The sequence below is a fragment of the Thermobia domestica genome, chromosome 5, assembly GCF_964235325.1.
Source record: "Thermobia domestica chromosome 5, izTheDome1.hap1.1, whole genome shotgun sequence".
Taxonomy (NCBI): Eukaryota; Metazoa; Arthropoda; class Insecta; order Zygentoma; family Lepismatidae; genus Thermobia; species Thermobia domestica.
The window spans coordinates 140,025,874-140,047,112 of NC_137458.1; the positions used below are offsets into that span (position 1 = coordinate 140,025,874).

At 35.3% G+C, this 21,239-nt stretch overlaps 1 protein-coding gene across 1 annotated transcript in view; it reads left to right on the plus strand.

Annotated features, from left to right (window-relative positions):
* LOC145685257 (phenoloxidase 3-like) overlaps positions 1 to 21,239 on the plus strand; it is a 72,139-nt gene that overhangs the window by 13,014 nt on the left and 37,886 nt on the right. Inside the window, exons 4-8 of the mRNA XM_081757623.1 lie at positions 890 to 1,040; positions 3,062 to 3,157; positions 10,275 to 10,448; positions 13,857 to 13,981; positions 14,221 to 14,793. Of these exons, the coding sequence (XP_081613749.1) occupies positions 890 to 1,040; positions 3,062 to 3,157; positions 10,275 to 10,448; positions 13,857 to 13,981; positions 14,221 to 14,793 (1,119 nt within the window). The remainder of the gene's footprint in view (positions 1 to 889; positions 1,041 to 3,061; positions 3,158 to 10,274; positions 10,449 to 13,856; positions 13,982 to 14,220; positions 14,794 to 21,239) is intronic.

A 21,239-nucleotide genomic window follows, 5' to 3' on the forward strand; every position in this document is an offset into this window, starting at 1 on the left:
ATTCTTTATGGACGAATATACACATAGACTGCTTTCCAATGGTACATGTTTTTTTTAGGTAATTATCAACAACTACATAGCAACGAAATATATAATAATGTATATTTTTTACATATATTAAAAACATTCTTCTTTTGTTATTTTTAAATTAACACTATATCAGGTATAGTGCTTGTGTATGCGCACTTTCTGCCCAAAAATACAAGTAATTATCAATTTATACAAATTATCTCGTTATAACATCATAAGCTTGAGGAAGTAGAGTACTAGTTCAGTTAGAATGAGGGTGAATGCAATAAGTACGAATCGTAAGGTTTTATATCTTCCCACACAATCGTAGCTATTTTGAAGACTGAAGCCAGACATTCATGCAGGAATTCATAACGAAGTAGTTATTATTATTATAGTCTTGCGCCTACAGTTGGTGAAGATAATCTTCGCAACCGGCTGGTCAGATTTGGTTCTTGGATTCTTGATATTTATTATCCTGTGATAATAAGTTCTTCATTCCTTCAGTGAGGCTAGAGTTATGAAAGATTTACTTTCACATTGTACAATCCACGGCAAAAAACCTGCAACATGAGGATGTAAGTTTATTGTGAAACTACGCCTAACAGCACAGGGAATGAACATAACGTCTAAGTGGAACGAATCATGCCAGGATAAGCCTCGGCCTCCTTTCGTGAACACTTATTTTGGGGCAAAAGACTTCGTCATTTCACAATAAACTTATATGCTCATGTTGCAGGTTTTTTGCCGCGGATTGTACATGCCTAATGATATTTTCCATTTGCATTATCCTTGTTGTTAAAAATCTACTCATTAGATTCTATTTTTGACAATTATCTTACCTATGGAATTTAATATGCTATTTCTAATGTTTTACTAGGTATAATTTTGAGAGATTTTGCAATAATCTAAATGGTGTTAGAGATCTTAACGAGTTGACAGAGCCAATCAGAGTTGGCTTTTATCCTAGGTTAAACAGCCCAATTTCTGGCAGAGGATTTAGTGGACGCCCTAGCTCCACACGCTTACAGGTAAATGTTGATATTCCAATGCTAGATAGATTTTATATTCATAGAAATGTTTCTTTGATTGATATTTCTTTCTTCATACAACTTTACTTCCGTTATGTATTTTTCTCCCTTAATCTTTCGGTCATTAATCTAATGAACTACTTTTGTACTCAACTAGCAATAAAGGCGATTATGATCGGGTCAATTGTTTATTTTATCTCGTGTTTTAGTGATCTGTGTATGCATGCATATACTTTTTTAAATGTATAAATCAAAATAGAGAAGAATGCTATATTATCTGAATTACCTAAGTGGCACAGCAAGGTAGAAACAAGACAGACGAGCGGAAATGCAATGATAAAATGTCGATAATGTGAAGTGATAAACAATTCGGGGAATGATTATGAGAGGAAAATTAGGAGAATACTAGAGGTTGATGCTAATACTATTATGAAGTGGGATAACTAAAAGATCAACTTTATGCATTAAAACAAAAGAAAGTATTTGTGAGTATAATTTTTACAATAGTTTTTGGCAACTTTAAGCTCTACAACGTCACAGCTTGCTGTTGACATTTCTTGTGAACCCAGTAATGACAAGTGAAACATAAGTATCGCAACGTTGTTGACAGCTTCTAGAAAGAGATAGATTGCGATAATAGGCTATAGAGATATATTGCTCGCACATCGCTAGCACGTGTTTATTCCATTCAACTACTTCATTCCACTTTCTCATTATCAATTTCTTATTGTCATCTCCCAGATCGTAGAAATGTGTCCCTACCTTATTCATTGGACAGTTGGTACTGGCTCTTCTACGGAGTCATTACGGATCCTCAAACCTGGTAAAATATGTCTAAAGCCTAATCTTAAACCTAAACCAACATACTTCTCTATCAAATTCACGAAAGTTTGGGAGATGAATTAGAAACAAAATACACTCCCGTCTATTTGGTCTAGTATTACGGAAGCATAAGGAGAATAGCAAAAGAGCCCAATAGGCCGGAGTTGTAACTACTAATATATTGTTCCAATTATGTCATTAAAACAGTTTTTAAATCAAAACCGGTCATTAATCAGATTTTCTGACTTTTTCGCAAGCTATTTGTTATGAAAGATATTGTGAGTTTTAAAAATATGTATTACACAAAGAAGAAGTCCATGAATGAAAATATTGTACGGATTTTAAATAAATTTTATAATTATTAACTTAATATCAGGAAATATACAATGATGCACACTGTACATATATAGATCTATTTCACGTAAAATGTAGATCTAGTTCTTAGATACATTATTTAATACATATGTTGTTGTTCGTTTATAAACGATTACACAAATGAGTAAAATAGTTTAAATTATTATTATTATTATTATTATTATTATTATTATTATTATTATTATTATTATTATTATTATTATTATTATTATTATTATTATTATTATTATTATTAAATCGTTCTTGATAGACTGCTTACACGGGGCAAAGTCACGTTTTCATGTAAATATTACAAAGCGTTTTCATGTAAATAAGCAAGGCGTTCAAAATATGTTTCGTAATTTTATTACGATGCTTCTGTTTTATGACTTTTCTTTTTTTCTAAGACTAGGTCGAATAGTCGTGAGTCTACTGTAATTACTTTCATACTACCAGTTGAAACATGCATTTCAAGGCAATGATGAAAGTAATCAAGGCCATCAAGGTATATTTAGATCCTTAAACTGCAGAAATGTTGAGATTTAAATATAATACAACGTCGTTGATGTTGGACTGAATGATAGAAGCTAAAGTCTTTCGATGATTTCAATTATTGCTAAGGAAACCTGATTGATCGTCAGTATTATGGATCAGTAGATAGAAGGAACTGATCAAGATACCTAACAGAAAATTTTGTAGGGTTGCAAATATCTCATTTGTTGAGTATAATATCAAGTAATATCTCGTTTTAAAATTGAAATATTTTCTTTCCGTTATATTAATATTTATTATGCTCACGATATTTTATTTTTGGAATCCATGGCTAATATTATATTTTACTTCAGGATGTGAATCTAGGAGATTCTGCTGTTAAGATAGAGGATATGAAACTCTGGAGATATTGGATTAACAATGCAGTGCAGAATCAAAATGTATCGTGTGTAAGTAAAAGTTTTAGTTGTTTTAGATATATAAGAAAACTTTATTTTTTTAAATTTCATGCTTTCCTTTCTTTATAAGGAGCATAAGCTATTATAGTTTCTTTATATGAACATACATTGGCAAGAGAAAAATTATATTAGTGATGTATATGTCAAAATAATCTGAGTTCGTAAGGTAATTCGATTATTTCTATTGTTTGAATATAATTAATGAGATAATATTCTTCTAGCAATGCATACAGTAAACGGAAAATTTTTCGATCATTTTACAAAGTACACGAATAATCTTTCCAACTTTTCACATAGTAAACGAATAAAGGTTCGGGTATTTCTCAAAGTAATTAGTAAAATTTTATCGAAAAGATAAAAGGATATAAGAGACCTGTTTCAATAAAAATAAATGTACAAACTATTCATTGTTTTGTGTTAAAAGTAATAATATTTCGTTTTCGACTTCCAAACATTGCTTCGCACAAGTGTAGAAAGTATTATAAAACACCAATGTCCGTCTGACTGTCTGTCTGCCGTGACATATCGCAGCAAATTATAGAAAGAGATATAGAGAAGGGATCGTTTGCAATCAATTCAGCGTACCAAAGGCTTATTCCGTCTCCTCTATAAGCCCTCTACTTAAACCAGAAGAGGTAGAAATAAACGTTGATAGCCATAGAACAAAAAAAAGAAAGAAAAGAAAAAGAAAAGAAAAGAAAGAAAGAAAAAACACACAAGCGGGTATTAAGGAATCGATTCAGTGTCTCAAGAAAACATACTCTATCCACCCGTAACAGTTTACAGAAACCGTAAGATGTTGAAATTTAATAATGATTGCGTTTTTAATATAGATTTGCATGGAACAAGAAATGAAAGGGCTATCGAAAAGCAGTTTTTGGAAACGATTTAGAGTACCAAGAATACATTCCGTTTATTTTAAAATCTATACCCAAACTGGAAGTGTTGATATCAGTCGTCCCAGTGGTAATGTTGACCATCACATAAGAAAAGTAGTAACTAGTATATAGTAATTGAATATTTGGAACGAGGCTATCGATCTATATTGACTATTCATAGAATCTTCTAGTGCACAAATTGTTTTAATGAACGAATACGACTTGCAAATAATTGAAATTGGCATATCAGTGAAAAGTATAATAGCTTTAAAACATTGTGTTCGCAGGACAAAACGAAAAGGTCTTCGCCCTATTTCTAATATTGAAAATACTATGTTTCATTGTTTAGGAAGATAATTCGCGTTGCAAACGCTTTTCCAAGCTTAAGTCTATGAGTATCTCGTTTTTCGGTCCTTATTCTTCAATAGTATGTCCGATTGACACATGCGATTCCGTACAACACTCAGCTTGTGCTCTCAATGCTGTTTATAATGAGAATTCTTGCGCCAAATGCTTTTCCAAGCTCAAGTCTATGGGCATCCCGCTTTTCGCTGATTATTCCACAATGGAATGTCCAATCGGGGCATGTGACCACTTATGACATTTAGTTCGTGCTCTCGAATTAAAGTGTCTAATTTGGTTAAGAATGGTTAAGACATATCGGCGAGGTATCAGGATAAACGAACAACCGAGTCGCTTAAACAGGAGCTTCGATCCAATAAATACGTAATATTTTGGGGGATTTTTTTCATCGTCTTAGGAAAGAATTATATCCTTTCCTTATCTCCTTCCTAAGACTATAAGTGCTAATAAATTAACTACTATTTCAGGTTTATGTGTTAATTTCCATAAAGCAAAAACGGTACGAGATTTTAATAAGTCCAGGTTAGCCAATTTTCCTTACTTTTGATCTTAAGTTCTATCAAGACACGTGTATCCATAATTTCCCAAATAATCTTCAATATTGTACTTAATATATACGAGAGCTCTATCGTGGCTAAGCGGTTAGCGTACGCGCCTTTGGCGTGGGAGACCCGGGTTCGATTCCCGGCGGCAGCCCATGTGGTTCGGATTCCACGTTAATCAGTAGATCCACGTGTCATATAGCCTCCCTGCTGAACGGGACACTAAACTAAAATCAAATCAAATCAAATTAATATGTACGACAAAAATACGAACCCAGATTCAGTGGTAGAGCGTTTATCTAGGGTGCATAAGGTCTATAGTTCGTTCCCTGCTTGTGCTAAGTAAGCTTTCTGGTGAATAAACATCGTGTACATGGCTCTTCTCACTGCTCTCCTGTTTACTCTCAATTTCTTTGTTCCACCATTTCATCCATTTCCGTCACATCATCACCGTCTCCTTTAGCCTACACGGTATCTCTGGGGAAGTGAAACTGAAAAAGAAATCATTTAATTTCATTTACGAACATGGACACTTCGAGGAAAGTACAAACTTCCAAGCTCTTCAGTGTACTTGAATTCACTTTAGAGTATGCTTCATTATCGGAAATTGAACGACAGAGATCACTCTGCAGTTGCAACCGGTAGAGGTGCAAGTCCCTAAACTAGGTTCGAACTGCTGTTCTTTGGGTTTATGTTGTTCATCTGAACAGCCTCTTAACTCCGATGACTATTTCTGTACTGCCACTAGAGAAGTGGGCAGGGCGCTTTGTACTAGTAACTAAACGCACATAATGTAACTTGAACTTTAACAACAGGATGCAGTAACACTATGAATTTTGGTGATACACGGAGGTTATTTTATCATTGGTCCAAAATGATAGCATTATGTTTAAACAATGTAAATGAAGATGTATTTTTAAGCAAAATAAGAATAAAACGCAGAACAATACAACGCTTCAGAGATTTTTTTAAAAATTGTTATGTTTTTCATATATTGAAATATTGTCCATTGCAATTAAGAGAGGGCCAAGAGACAACCGACATTCTTTACCCAAGAACGTAAGTTGAATTATGGGCGGTTCAAGTTCAGGGGCAGTTCAAGTGACCACCACCGCCATGCTACATTCCACCATCATGAATATAGCTTTATTTTTCATTCTTCATTTTAAAAAATATAATAGCAGATAAGTATGTAGTGTACTAGATCGTTTGAATTCATAAACCTTCTCAAAAACTGGGATGACTATAGACCTTTAAGAGTAGTACACTTATGAAATATATTAGTGTACAGGCATTGTTTCCTGGGTTATTGACCATCAAATTGTGGGTTCGATTTAGTGAAAGATTATTAAAAGCTGTATACTATCGACAATACGAATTCCATCTCCACTACTTTACCTCATGCAACTTAGCGAAATATTATGGTATAGAGATCATTCGTTGTCGAGTTATTGGCCAGGAAAGTTCTGTTTGGACTTCGTGAAATGAAGAAATGTCACTAATTCACGATCCGTAGAGCCATCCGATATTGACCAATCTTGATATGGTTATAAAAGTTGACGATATTTCTAAACATTCGAATATATTAGAAATTATTATGGTGTACACAAGATATTGACATTTTTAGTTTCCAAGACATTGACCATTGAGTTTATGTTTGAACTTTGTAAAATTAACAAATTTAACTAAAGCACGATTGATGCAACTGCTCCAATTTTGACCAAAGTGAGGATGCTAATAGAAGGTGAAAAGTTAGTGCACATATGAACTATTTTGACGCTCAAGCATTTGTTCTTTAGTCATTGGCCGTTAAATTTGGTATTTGACTTGGTAAAACTTAATTTCACGTGGAATACTATCTGCGATAGCGATGCGATGTTGAGAAAAATTAGCATCATAATAGACTTAGTGTGCGCCTGAAATATTCTGTTGTTCAAACTATTCGTTCTCGAGTTATTGACCACAAAATTTGAGTTTGGACTTGGTGAAATGAAGAAATTTCACTAAATCACAATGAACGAAATTCAACAGATTCATGATAAAACTTGGTGTGGTAGAGGATGATATTATGTTGTATGCATCTGTAGTTTTCGAGTTATTGACAGTGAAGTTCGTTTATACTCGGTAAAATCAAGAAGTTTCTTTAAAACTTGACTGATGGAACTTAGACAATCTTGATCAATATAGGGATATTGATAGTAGGTGATAAATTAAAGATACATATGAAATATTATGTTATGTGAGCTTTTGGTACTTGAGCTATTGAGCATCTAATCTCTGGTTCTAGTTAATGAAAGAGCATTGTATGTGGAATTCTATCGACGATATTAACCAATCTTGATCAAATTTGGCATGATAATAGCTCCCGTGGAGCTTACAACGTTTGTGAACTATTATGATACACACCCATTGATTCTCAAGCTGCTAACCAACTTTGGGTTTAGGTTTAGTAAAATGAAATCAGGATCGATAAAACACGTTGGATGTCGGTCAAACTTGGTGTGGTTGTAAGACTGACAAGTTTAGTAACAGTATTGGTAAGTACCAATCCGAAATCTGGTGGCTAATAACTCTGAAAATAAAGGTTTTCATTTGATCATATTTGGGACTACGATAGTGTATGAAGTTGTAGATACTGAACAGTCTTCCCTTCAGTAATACAACTCCTCTACTAATAAGTTCTTTGATGAACAGAACAGTTGTACCACCAAGTACCATCAAGATCCTACATTGAATAACGATCAATTGTTCATATGCCTCAGCTATCGATGAGGGCCTCACGTTGGTACTGCTGGTCCCTCTCTTATGTCGCCACTGCGGGAGTGAAAATCTCAAGAACTAGTTGAAATCATTCTCAATTTCGACCAGGACATAAAGCCTAAAGTCAGAAATCGATTTCATTGATGGAGATGATCGAAAGCATAAAAAATATACAGGGTTTTCATAAAGTCTGGACGAATTTAATTCGCTTATAATTTACATAAAAATGCTCTTATCGAAATCAAATAAAGTGCAAACGGTAGCGGAAGGATTAAATGTTTACCTGTAATCTGCACCAGCTTAGTTCATTCACCGCCACACCTCCAACTGGGCGCCATTTACGTCCACACATTCACGTAGGCGGTGCTGGAATCCACTCACAGCATAAATAGTGGTCCACACTTTACTAAATACTATTTGTCCGTTATTGGATGGATGTCATAAAAAAATCCAAATATTTCGCTGTGCTGCTTCAGTTGTTGAAATCTTTCATTCAGGGAACAGATAATTGTGTCTAATGTGCAAAAATAGAAGTTACATTTAAACGTACTGTATGGATCATTAATCGGTTCTGCGCCAAGTTGGAGGTGTGGCGGTGAATGAACTGAGCTGGTGCAGATTGCAGGTAAAACTTTAATCCTTCCGCTACCGTTTGCACTTTATTTGATTTCAATATGAGCATTTTTATGTAAATTATAAGCGAATTAAATCCGTCCAGACTTTATGAAAACCCTATATAATCTGTTCCCCATGTGTTCGTATGGAAGTAATTATAGATGGCACCCTTGTTTGAAAGACTACTTGCAGTCCTGTTGAGATTACGGTGTTGGAATAATGCTAAGATGCAAAATAGTGATCTGTTAGTGGAATTCAACACTGGAATGAAACTAAATTGCTTTCTACTCCACAAACGTAAAGATCAATAATTTTTCTGTTTGTAAATACTAATTCATCTTACTAAAATTATAGAATTTCGAATAAAAAATGAGAGAAAATATAAATATTCAAACCTTAATTTTCGCATTTTGTAAACTCAAATAATAATAATAATAATAATAATAATAATAATAATAATAATAATAATAATAATAATAATAATAATAATAATAATCTCTTGAAGTGAAAAACTCTGTGACGATACTACTTGCTTATCTGTCTTGCATATTTCCCAGCATAGAATGGTTCTTCATTCTAGAATTATCGTTCCTGTATCACTAAAGATATATAATGATATCACACCTAAACGAAACTTTTAATATTATATATTACTTTTCCACTTAAATAACTTTAAAACTTTCTTATTATAGCAAGTTTGAATTTTTTACAGTTTGTAGAAATAATAAAGTAACTTAATTTCTTCCGAGAATATAAATGTTGGGGTAGTAATCGTACATACAAAATTTAGAAATATATATTCATCTTTCATATCCTTACATTATCTGATGTAGTCCCAAATCAAAATGTTGGTTTTCCTTACAAAATCCTACTTTCCTCTTTTAACATACGTTTGGAAATGTGTTTCCGTAAAACTTCTTTAAACTTTTTGATCATAACATAATAGCAGATCTGATTTTTCATAAAACACAATCCTTCGATATTTTCTATTTGGAAGATCACACTCTTTATGCTGCATTGCTATTATTATCATTATTATTATTATTATTATTATTATTATTATTATTATTACTAGAAGCCCGCAAATTCAACTCCTGATTTTTCGGCATTTCATGTAACTCTGACATCAGTTTTTTTTTTTTTTTTTTTTGATCGGTGAATTGTATCTGTTGTGATCTATTCATATGTACACTAGTAATTTCCGATTTAGTAACAGTATAGGTTCATTTTAATCACTGCATTATTGTAATTATGGTAAACCTTTATACCTAAGAATGTCTCAATGTTTTCTTAATCTATTCAAATACTTGTTACGATATTTCTTTTACTTTATTACTATTATTATTATTTGCGATTTCTGTTCTTTTTTTTATTTGTGACCCTAATTTCTGGATCTGTACAGTATAAGCAATTTTGTTACAGTTTTTTTTTTTTTTTGGTGGAAGATCCAATCTACCATATTCACCTTCTCAGTATCGAAGCTTCTGAAGAACGTCAGGTAGCCACTGTCAATCACGATTATCATTCCATTTATATTGTTGGCAGCTGTACCTAATTGTAAGTTTCGCATTATAGTAATATGCTTTGAAATATTAAGCGTTGGGAATTCTCGTCGCTTTCTTCGTACAATTTGACGTTTTCGGTAATTCTTCACCCTCACAGTCTACAATTGATTAGGTTTGCCGGGCTGTACTGTACTATTATTATTATTATTATTATTATTATTATTATTATTATTATTATTATTATTATTATTATTATTATTATTAGTAGTAGTAGTAGTAGTAGTAGTAGTAGTAGTAGTAGTAGTAGTACTAGGAGGAGGAGGAGGAGGAGTAGAAGTAGTAGCCAACCTATTCTCGATTGGTTAATACTAATATTAGCTGACAGAAGTAATTTAATCTTTGTAATATAAGGCTGTAATGTTATACAACTTTGTCTTTTTTCCAGGATGGAGTAGTTTGTCAAGGAATTATTTCTTTAGCAAACGAACAGGGCATTGATATATTAGGGAATATCGCAGAAGCTTCCCAGCTTTCAATAAACAATGAATTATACGGAGACTACCACAACAGTGGACATGTTGTTATCGGACTCGTACTAGATCCGGAAAATATAAGACAAGTAGGTACTAATGTTAGACTTAAATCGTTATTATCAAGTGTAATGTTGAGCGTCATATTGCTTCCATAGGAAATATCTAAACATAACATGAATGTGCACAAAATGATTTTGTGTATGATAAGACAGTATTCCCTTGAAATAAAGTAGCGTTTGTTATCTCGTGAATCAAAAATGTTTGTGTTCAAGTAATTTTGTATTTTGTTTTCTTTAATCTTAGCTTTCTTATTGCCTACGTGAAGAGTACAAAATTCCCACATCGCGACGTTCATAAATACAATTGGACATCACCAGACGGAAAAACACATAATGAAATTGACCACATTTTAGTAGATAGAAGAAGGCAATCTAGCATAATTGTCCGGTTGTTTAGAGGGGCTGATTGTGACACTGATCATTACCTGGTAGTAGCGATAATACGAGAGAGATTATCGTTCAATAAAGGTAATATTCAATATCCGAAAACAGAGAGATTTCATTTTAAAAAATTAGAAGAGACCAGGTAAGAGAGGAATACCAGTTTGAAGTTTCGAATAGATTCTCGGTTTTAGAAACCTGGAAGAGCATTAGTGTTGAGGATACTTGGATTGAAATTAGATATAGCATTAAATGTTCAGCAACAGAAAAATTGGGACACGCGGAAATACGTAGGAACAAACCATGATTCGACCAGAAATGCATTAAACTAGCAGAGAAGAGAAAACAGGCAAAATTACGGTGGCTACAAAATCCTAATGAAATAACTACTCAAAATTTCGCAGATATCAGGCGGGAAACTTCGAAAACTTTTAGAACCTACAAACGCGATTTTTTGAAAACTAAAATTAAGGAACTCGAAGATAAGAGTAAAAACAAAAATATTCGGGACATGTATAAGGAGATCAGCGAATTTAAGAAAGGCTACCAACCCCGTGCTCATATATTAAAGGAAGCTGACGGAACAGTTCTCACTGATACGGATAGCCTCTTAAATAGATGGAAAGATTTCTTTGACGATTTGCTGAACACGCAGCCAAAAACTAATGGGCGTAGAGAAAAGAAGATCACACCGCAGAACCGTATATTCCAGATCCAATCGAATAGAAGTAGAAACCGCTTTAAAGAAAATAAGGAACACAAATTCCGGGTGTAGATGAAATTCTGGCTGGGTTAATTTTAGCTGGAGGCGAAAAATTGTGGAACAAGATAAATAAACTCATTCTCCTTATCTGGAACAAGGAAGAGTTGCCACAAGAGTAGAAAGAATCAGTCATTGTTCCAATTCACAAGAAAGGCGACAAAACTGACTAATAATTATCGGGGCATTTTTATTCTGTCAACATCCTATAAAGTACTTTCAAATATTATATTAGCAAGATTGACCCCATATGAAGATGAAATTATTGGAGGTTATCAGTGCGGATTTAGACAAAATCGATCAACTATCGACCAAATGTTTACCATTTGCCAAATACTGCAAAAACTGGGAATACAATACCCGGTACATCAATTATTTATTGATTTTAGAAAGGCGTACGACTCGGTTAGGAGAGAAACACTATACAACTTTCTTACAGAACTTGGAATACCGAGAAAGCTAATTAGATTAATTAAGATATTCTTAAATGAATCACAAAGTAACGCCCGGGTACGAAAATTTTTGTCCACGAGCTTTCACGTCGAAAATGGCCTGAAACAAGGAGATGCATTGTCGCCATTATTATTAAACTTTGTGCTGGAAAACACCATAAGGAAAATCAAAGATAGCAACCAGGGCCTAGAGTTGAACGGTATTCACCAGGTTATGGCATATGCAAATGATGTAAATTTAATAGGGGATGATAGGAGAGCAATAGAAAGAAATGACGAGATCTTATTAAACGCTTGCAGGGACAAGGGTTTAGAAGCAAATGCAAAGAAAAGTAAATACATGGAAGTGCGTCGGGACCGTAGTATGGCAAATTGTGGAGGCGTTAAAACATTAAATAATACTTTTGATAAATTAGATACTTTCAAATATTTAAGATCAATATTAACAGACGAAAATCATATTCACGAAGAAATTAAATGCCAACTAAAAGCAGGGAATTCGTGCTACTATTCGGTTCAAAATCTCTTGTCGTCGCGAATTATGTCGAAGAATTTGAAGCTTAAAATATATAAAACGATAATCATGCCTCTTGTTCTGTATGGTTGCGAAACATTTTCGCTTATTCTGAGGGAAGAACACAGACTGAATGTATTTGAGAACAGGATCCTGAGAAAAATATTCGGACCCAAGATGAACAAGAATGGGAAATGGCGGAAACTTGATAACGATAAACTACATAATTTATACGGTTTACCCAACATTGTTAGGGTCAACAGCTTTTGTGAACGTGGCATTGAACCTCCAGGTTCCATAGGCCATAGAGTTTTATATATATATATATATATATATATATATATATATATATATATATATATATATATATATATAGTTAGATAGATAGATAGATAGATATTAGGGTGTATCGACACTAGCGTGCGTAGACATCGGGAATGTGGGTGCCAGATCTAAAGTACCACCATATGGAATGTCGTCCTCCCCCCCCCCCCCCCGTTGCCCCTAAGAAAAGATAGCGTCATTGCACCCGACGCTGCGTCGGCGACGCACGGCACACATTCAGACGGGAAATAATTTACACAAAATTTCTTCTCAGTTTGTGATAATTTTACATAAAAAAGTTTGTCTATTAGGGATGCCAAGGCACCCATGGCACCCACGTTGCGCACGCCTATGTGTATCGAATTTTTTTTTCGAAATCTTATTACCCTTAGTGGCCATTTTTGGCCAAATGTGTTTAATATAGCATATAAAAAATTTCTAATCGATTCCTCAATTTTTTGAGGTACCGCCATTTACTTGAAACTCGAAAAAAATGACGCAATATTAGATTTTTTAAAATGAGTAAATGAAATGATTATTACTTTATACAGTATTACCCTCAGTAATAATTGTTTTCCAAATAGTTCAAATATAATAAGAAAAAAAATTAAAATCAGTAACCCTTGTTTATGAGGTGTCGCCATCGCTTTGACTTTGGAGGAAATCGATAAATTTATATTGTTTGTGTGTGGCAGCTGCCTCCCATGCAACTCAATTATCAAAAGAAATGTACTTGCCTTGTTCAGGCATAGCTGTTGCACACACAGACCTTTTTATGTGCAGTTGTTTATCAATGTTTCGTTTAATGACGTCAGAGTGAGTACCGTGTATTACCTTGAGCCCTCTAGTGACAATATGTAAGTGCAGTTGTAGTAGCGACCGGGAGACTACGAATATACACAGACACACTCGTGTTTAGTGAGAGTACTGTGAGCTGGAAGTTGCTGTTCTGTAGGAAGCAGTGGTTGGGACATGTATGTCGAATTAATATTGGACTTCACTAGACACTAGAAGTTATCGATAGTAAGTTACGAAAACCGGAACCGTTAGAAGATTCCGCTTCAGAAGCTCAAAAGAAGAAATATGGAGCAGAGGCTGACATTTACCGGAAAGCTAATAGTTATGCCAAGTAGATGAAAACTAGTGCAGTGACGGACGAGAAGCTATTTGAGGCAAGTTCCACAGATCAATTGTTCAAATTTTGTATGGACTTTTTCGCGTTTTCGTGAAGTGAAAGTGAAGATGTTTCCACACTCGTAGGTAAATTGAACACTTTGTGGACGGAACATAACAGTGGATTGAAGGACAAAGAACATACAGCATTACCGGATCTTTTGTTGATCTGTAAAGTGTTGCATATCTTCCCAGTACTTTTGAAATATTCAAATCAAGTTGGATGTTGCTGACCAAAGAAGTACAAAATACTTTTGACGAATTGAGTACACAATTGTGTATGTTCGAAAGGAACTTTGTACAGCGGTCACCAGTGGTCAAGTACAAGGGTGCGCCTTCAGAGCAAGAAGCATTAGTAATGAATCAGCCGCAGCAATTACAGAAGAAGGCGAAGAAAAACGGTATTTGTAATTGCTGCAGCCGCAAAGGGCATTCGGTTGGAACATGCAAAAAGTGGATTACAGATGGGAAACCGCCTAAGAATGAGAAGAAGAAACAGAAATCTAGTGAAACCAAGTTGACAATTGTATATTGTGCGAACGAAGAGTGTTCTACAGAGGAAAATAGACCTTTCGTTTGGTGGATTGACAATGGTGCAACGAAGCATGTAACACACACATCCGACATCTTTCTCAATTATCAGAAGTTTGAGAACCGAAGTACTATTTCAGCAGCAGGTGAAGAGAAGCTGCTTGCATTAGGGAAATATGATCTCAAAGTGCTTTCGAAAGTGAAAGCCAATAAAGTGGACTTAATCCTTACGGATGTGTGATACGTTCCGAATATTACTAAAAATCTCTTCTCAGTTTTGGCCGCATAGAATAGGAATAAGAATAGTAAATTTACGTCCACTACTACAGATCGTTTGTTAGAAGAAGACGGAGATGCTATTGTTTATGGCCAAAGAAAAGTACAAGGGGCATTGCTCAAAGCGCAGTTTGAACCAGTACCCTCAAAAAATTGTGAAGTGAATGTTGTGATGTCTTATAAAGCTCTTTTACAATTGTAACATAGCAGGTAAGGACATCAGGACAAGCAACATATCAAAGAATCAATAAAAAAACTGAATATTTCTGTGAAAGGTGAAAATGTTCTCTGTGACTCTTGCGTTTACGAGAAAGCGCACAGACTACCGTTTAGTAGTAGAAAACCTTCATCTTCAGTGGGACAGTAATTATCAGCGAATGTCTGTGGTCCCTTTAGTGAATCGTTCCAAAAGTACAAGTACTTAGCTGTATTCAGAGACAATTATTCAAAGTACAGGTTTTTTTCTACATCAAAAGTCTTAGCGACAACGGAGGAGAGTTTGATAATGCCGAAGTACGGAAGATACTCAAGGACTATGACATCCATCAACGGTTCACAGCGCCTTATACACAGAAACAAAATGGTGGCAGTGAGCGTGAGACAAGAACCATCGTGGAAATGGCAAGAACATTCCTTTACTCTAACCAAGAAGTGCAATTTTAGCCAGAGATGTGGGCAGAAGTGGTCTCCACAGCGATCTACATTCTTAACAGGACCGGAAAATCTTCACAAAATGGCGTCAGTCCATATGAACTTTGGAAGCAGAAGAGACCAAGGATTAAGCATATGAGACAGATCGGTTGCAAGTGTATTCCGGTACAAAAAGAAGATGGACAAGAAAGCAAGGATATCTCATTGGTAATAATGGAGATGAGACATATCGACTCTGGATTAAACAAGAAAGAAGAGTCATTATCTTCAGAGACATCATTTTCAAAGAGAGTACACTTGAGGAAACTTCTAGAGAAGAAGTACAACTACGAACAAGGAACGTTCAGAGTGAAGAACCGGAAGAGGTCTCAAAACCTACAGTCAAACTAGAACCGGTAGAAATGAAAGAAGAAAATCGCTAGTGTTTCCCAAGTCGAGTACGGAAGAGAAAGTTAATGGTCTGGGCATAGTGTTGCGAGACCAAGCGACTCTGAAGAAACCCGGAAAATGCGACGATTATGTGATGGCCGTAGAAGAGTAAGTTAATGACTTACATAGTCCCAGTTCCTATGACGAAGCCATACAAAACAAAGAACGTTTTTGAATGGAAGAAGGCAATGCACAAGGAATTGGAGCGAGAATGAGACATGGGAACTATGTGATTTACCCCAAGGAGAAAAGGGTAATTCCGTGTAAATGGGTGTACAAGGTTAAGAATAACTCAGATGGTAGCATTGAGAAATACAAAGCGAGACTAGTGGCGAAAGGTTTAAGTCAGAAAAAAAGACATCAACTACAAGCAGACTTTTGGTCCAGTGGCAAAACTTGCTACAATAAGAGCAACGTTGAGTGTAGCGGCGAATGAAGGACTACATCTACTGCAATGCGATGTATCCATAGCTTTTTTATATGGGAATCTAGAAGAAATATATATTAAGCAGTCAGAAAGATACCAGGATGGTTCATAAGAGGTGTGCAAACTTAAGAGAAGTCTGTACGGATTGAAACAGGGCCCCCATTCTTGCAACAGACGGCTTGGTGATTTCTTACTTAATGATGGTTTTAAGAAAAGTGATGCTGCTCCATGCCTTTTTATCGGGGAAAGAGATATGGATAAGATTCTCTTAAATTTTTATGTGGATAATGGCCTGGTCGCATTTAGTAACAAAGAAAAGGTTGATGAATTCCTAGCGACACTGAAAAGCGAAAAGTGACACTGTTCAAGAAGAAGCTCACTACTTCCTGGGATTGGAAATAGAGAGGCGTAGTATGTATGATGTATGGCGATATCAAAATACATCAGACAGCATAAACCAAAAGACTGCTTCAGAAGTTTCATTTTGATGTGTGTAGAGCAGTAGCAACACCTGTTATTAAAGTGCAAACATCTGAAAAAGAAAAGGTAAACAATGACTATCCTTATCGCAAGGCAGTGGGTTGTTTGATGTATCTCATGCTAGGTACTAGGCCATATATTGCCTACAGAGTGAGTGTCCTTTCGAGAACTCTTGAATATCCTACAGACACTGATGTTATAACACTGAAACGTGTGTTTATGTACATAAGAGGTAGCGTTGACCTAGGAATTTTTTATCAGCATAACAAGAATACAGGGATTCTTGAATGCTACAGTGATGCTGACTTTGCTGGTTGTGAAAAAACAGGGAAGTCAACCACGGGAGTTCTTGTTTTGTACTCTGAAGGGAGTATAAGTTGGTTAAGTCAATGTGAAAGTATGGTAACGACCTCAACCACAGAAGCTGAACTAGTAGCAGCTACAGAGGCGGGGAAGGAAGTCATCTGGCTAAAACGGTTTTCCAATAGATTACACAGCTGGAGCAGATGCTCGTCATTAAAGTGGACAACAGCGCAGCGGTGAGACTCGCAGAGAATCCGGAATTCCACAAGCGAACTAAACATATTCAGACCAGGCTGTTCTTTATTCGCGGAAAGGTGGCTCAAGAAGAATTGAGGGTGAGCCAGATCTCAATACAAGAACAGCTGGCAGATTTGCTGACAAAGCCTCTCACGAGAAATAGGTTAGCACTACTTTGTAACAAGATAGACCCTGTAAATTACGACTTAGGGACTTGTACATTAATTGTGTATATATATATATATATATATATATATATATATATATATATATATATATATATATATATATATATATATGTATGAGTGTGTGTGTGTGTGTAAGTTTAATATTTTTATACATGTATCATAATATTGACGAAAAACTTGTCAACAAGATTAAGTGTTGCACATACAGACCATTTTATGTGCAGTTGTTCATCAAGTTTTCCTTTAATGACGTCAGAGTGAGTGACGTATATTACCTTACGCCCTCTACTGACAATACGTAAGTGCAGCTGTAGTAGAGAGCGGGAGACTACGAATATACACAGACACACTCAGTTACAGTTCGTGTTTAGTGTGAGTGCGGTGAGCTGGAAGTTGCTGTTCTGTAGAAAGCAATGGTATGCAACTATCGTCTAGTGCGGTCAATACCTATCGTGTACCTGTCTAACACATAAGTGCGTTTTATATTAAGTGAAGTGTAATTACTTGCTCCGACGTGATTTTCATAGCTTGTGGAAGTTAGTGCTGCAGGAAGTTGGGACGTGTATGTCGAATTAATATTGGAATTCAGCCTGTGCACAGGACTGACAGACAGTGTGAAAATCACGTCAAATCTTCTAGAAGATAGGAAGATCAAGTGGAGTCCTTATATTTTTTAATTATCGAAGACGACGAACAGAAACCACTCTTGCGGAAACTGAGGTAAGACACTAAAGTATTTTATTTAAAGTTTTTTGTCGTGAAATTTCCAACAATTACGAGCAGTTTAAGGTGAATTATCAAATTTGATTGTTGTTCTTGTGCTAGTTTAGTAGCGTTGACGTGTGATACTGTTTTCTTGCTTGATCCTATTGTTTACAAGCCTGTAACTTTCTCCATATAAGTTTGTGAGTGCGCCATAATTTTGCTTGTAATAACCTGGAATTGGAGAGTAAGACTCGATTACGGTCAGAGGACACGAAAAACATTATTCATGATATTATTGGGTCTCCAGGTAAGTTTAGTTGTTTTCAACTGCCTACAATAGAAAGTGTGCTGGGAAAAATTCCTGTGGGAAAAGGGAAACAAAGAATAATTCCGGCTCTAGAAACGATCCGCCAGCCTAGGACATTACTTACATACTTGCTTCTAAAAAGTTCATGTTTGCAAGAGATCATCTATATGTCGGAAAACTACTTTAAGTCAACAACGAATTGTTGTTTAAATTCTTGAATATCACGAGGAATCCAAAATCCTATGATCCTTTCTAAACTCAGTGAAAAACTCCAACCCTATATGTGATGCTAAAATAATACAATTTCAAAAATTTGACAGAGAATCCTTATTTGATAGTGCTTGGTATAAATGTGCTGATCCAATGATTCTTTGTAAATGTGGAAAAGAAAAACAAATGCCAAAGTTACAACTGTCATCTTTTCTTCACCAAAATACAAAAAGGGAAATGATTATAGGAGGAATAGACAAAAGTGAATCAAAACGGGTTGTAAAGCGGTATAAAGAACAAAAAAACGTGGAAATGAATATCTAAAACAAGCTGAGCGAACTTTAAACGAGAACTAAGGAAATCTTCATCAGGCGAGATGGGTGACAGCTCCTAGTGGAGTTTTGCGCTTTTATCGGAACGGAAAATCTTCATAAGAGCTCAAAATTATGGTGTCGTACATGATGAATATTTATGCTTCTCTATGGTTCTATACTAAAAGTGAACTATAGTGTACACAAGAAGCTAAACATTTATGGAAGCTTATATCACTTTCCAGATCTATGGATTCAAGTACTAAATCAGTAATAGATCCAGTGATAATACGAAATGCATTGTTTAGTCATCCCGAGAATTTACTTCGGGCAATGATATCGGACACAGATGCAAACATAAGAAGGCTCGGTTGGAGAAGAATTTCGAATACAAGAACATTATATTTATCTGTCAGTGTGAGAGAATTCAAAGTTCCTGAAGTCAAATTAAACGCGCAAACCTACATTGATATGATAAACGGGTCTGAGTGTGTCTTGACGGAGCCACTACTAGCACAACACCTAAGCAAAGATGAGCAGCAACTTAACATAAAAATTGGCACAGTAGCAAGTGAATAAGTAACAAGTTTTCCTTGCCACTCCTCAATCACTAGAGTGCGTGATAATATTAGTAACAGAAGACGCTACTTCTGTGTGGGATGCAGACGTTCACCATGGACTTATTTTCGCAATTTTGAAATCTCGGGAGCGGATACCACACTTCACAAACAAATCAGAATGCAAATTAAAAATGAGTACCTGAACGTAAATATTAGACAACATTTGAGATCCCGTAATCTTCAACCACAAAATTGAAATAAGTCCAGGAGCGGGAGGGACGGCGGGACTAGAACTGCAGCACAATTGCATCGTGGTGAGTTCTGGGTTATTTCCAATGTAATAAATTTACTTGGAATTGAGCTAAGTGCTGCAGAAACTACAATGTTGTATCTCAGTGAATTTTCTGCAACTTTTACAATATTACACGTTTTACAAATGTATAAAAGCTTAAATACATCTCATTTTATAGATTTTTGACTCCGTGTGTCTGGTAAATGACAGGAAAAGCACTAACATGTTTAAATATTTTTTTGCGAAATTTTTACAAATATACATTAATACACAAGACCCTTGACTTCTCCCCCTACAGTTCAGAGGGGTGGTGGCGACTCAAAAAATTGAAGTAGAGTCTTCAAATTTTTTACGTTATATTGCGACTATCTGGAGAACAATTATTACTACGAAATTGGAACATAAAGTTATATTTCGTTTAGTGTCTTTAAAAACCTACGTTTTCAACATTTTTTAAAGAATTTCAAGCCGATGGCGGCTCCTCAAAAAATTGAGGTATGGATTTAATTTTTTATGTTTTTTATTAACCATATTTGGCCAAAAATGAAAATTAAGGGTAACAATATTCCGAAAAATATTTTATCTTCCATACACCCTAATATATATATTACGGAAATTCTATTTCTTCTCTGTTTATAGAAGAAACGCCTTTGTTCTCATTTTAAAGGTACGTTTGTGAATGTGTTAATTATTCTGTTTGATTAGATAAATAGCACAGCTGCTGACACGCCTAATGAATCTCCTAATGAGTTATATTCTTTGTTACATAAGTGTACTATTTTGCAGAGTTTTATGTACAAGGAAACGTAATACAAACAAAAGGCACTAGGAAAGTTTTGTAATAAAACAGACGGATCACCACACGAGTTTGCAAATTAGTGCGTGTTTAGACATGTCCAAACCTACACTATAGAAACTCTAGTCATTGTCTCAGTGTCAGGTTAATTTCCAGCTGTGTTTGTGAAATGAAGTAGAGGTGTCGTCGTGGTCAATAAACCGAATAACGGGTAATTTTGTGCTACAATTTTGCACGTGGCTTAAGTGTTGACCAGTGTGTAGAGAAAATGATTCCTGTGCTTGGAGAGCATAGTCCTCATCTCACAACGATATTTAGGTGGTACCGTGAGTTTCATAAAGGAAATTTCAGCCTTGAGGACGTTCCAAGGTCAGTTCGGCCAACTCCATCTGTGACTGAACGAAACATTTCTACAGTAAGGGAAATGCTTGAGACAGACTCTTTACATAACATGAAATAGAGGTAGCCTTGGGCATTAATGCAGCAGCAGTTCGTGTTATACTCTGCCATC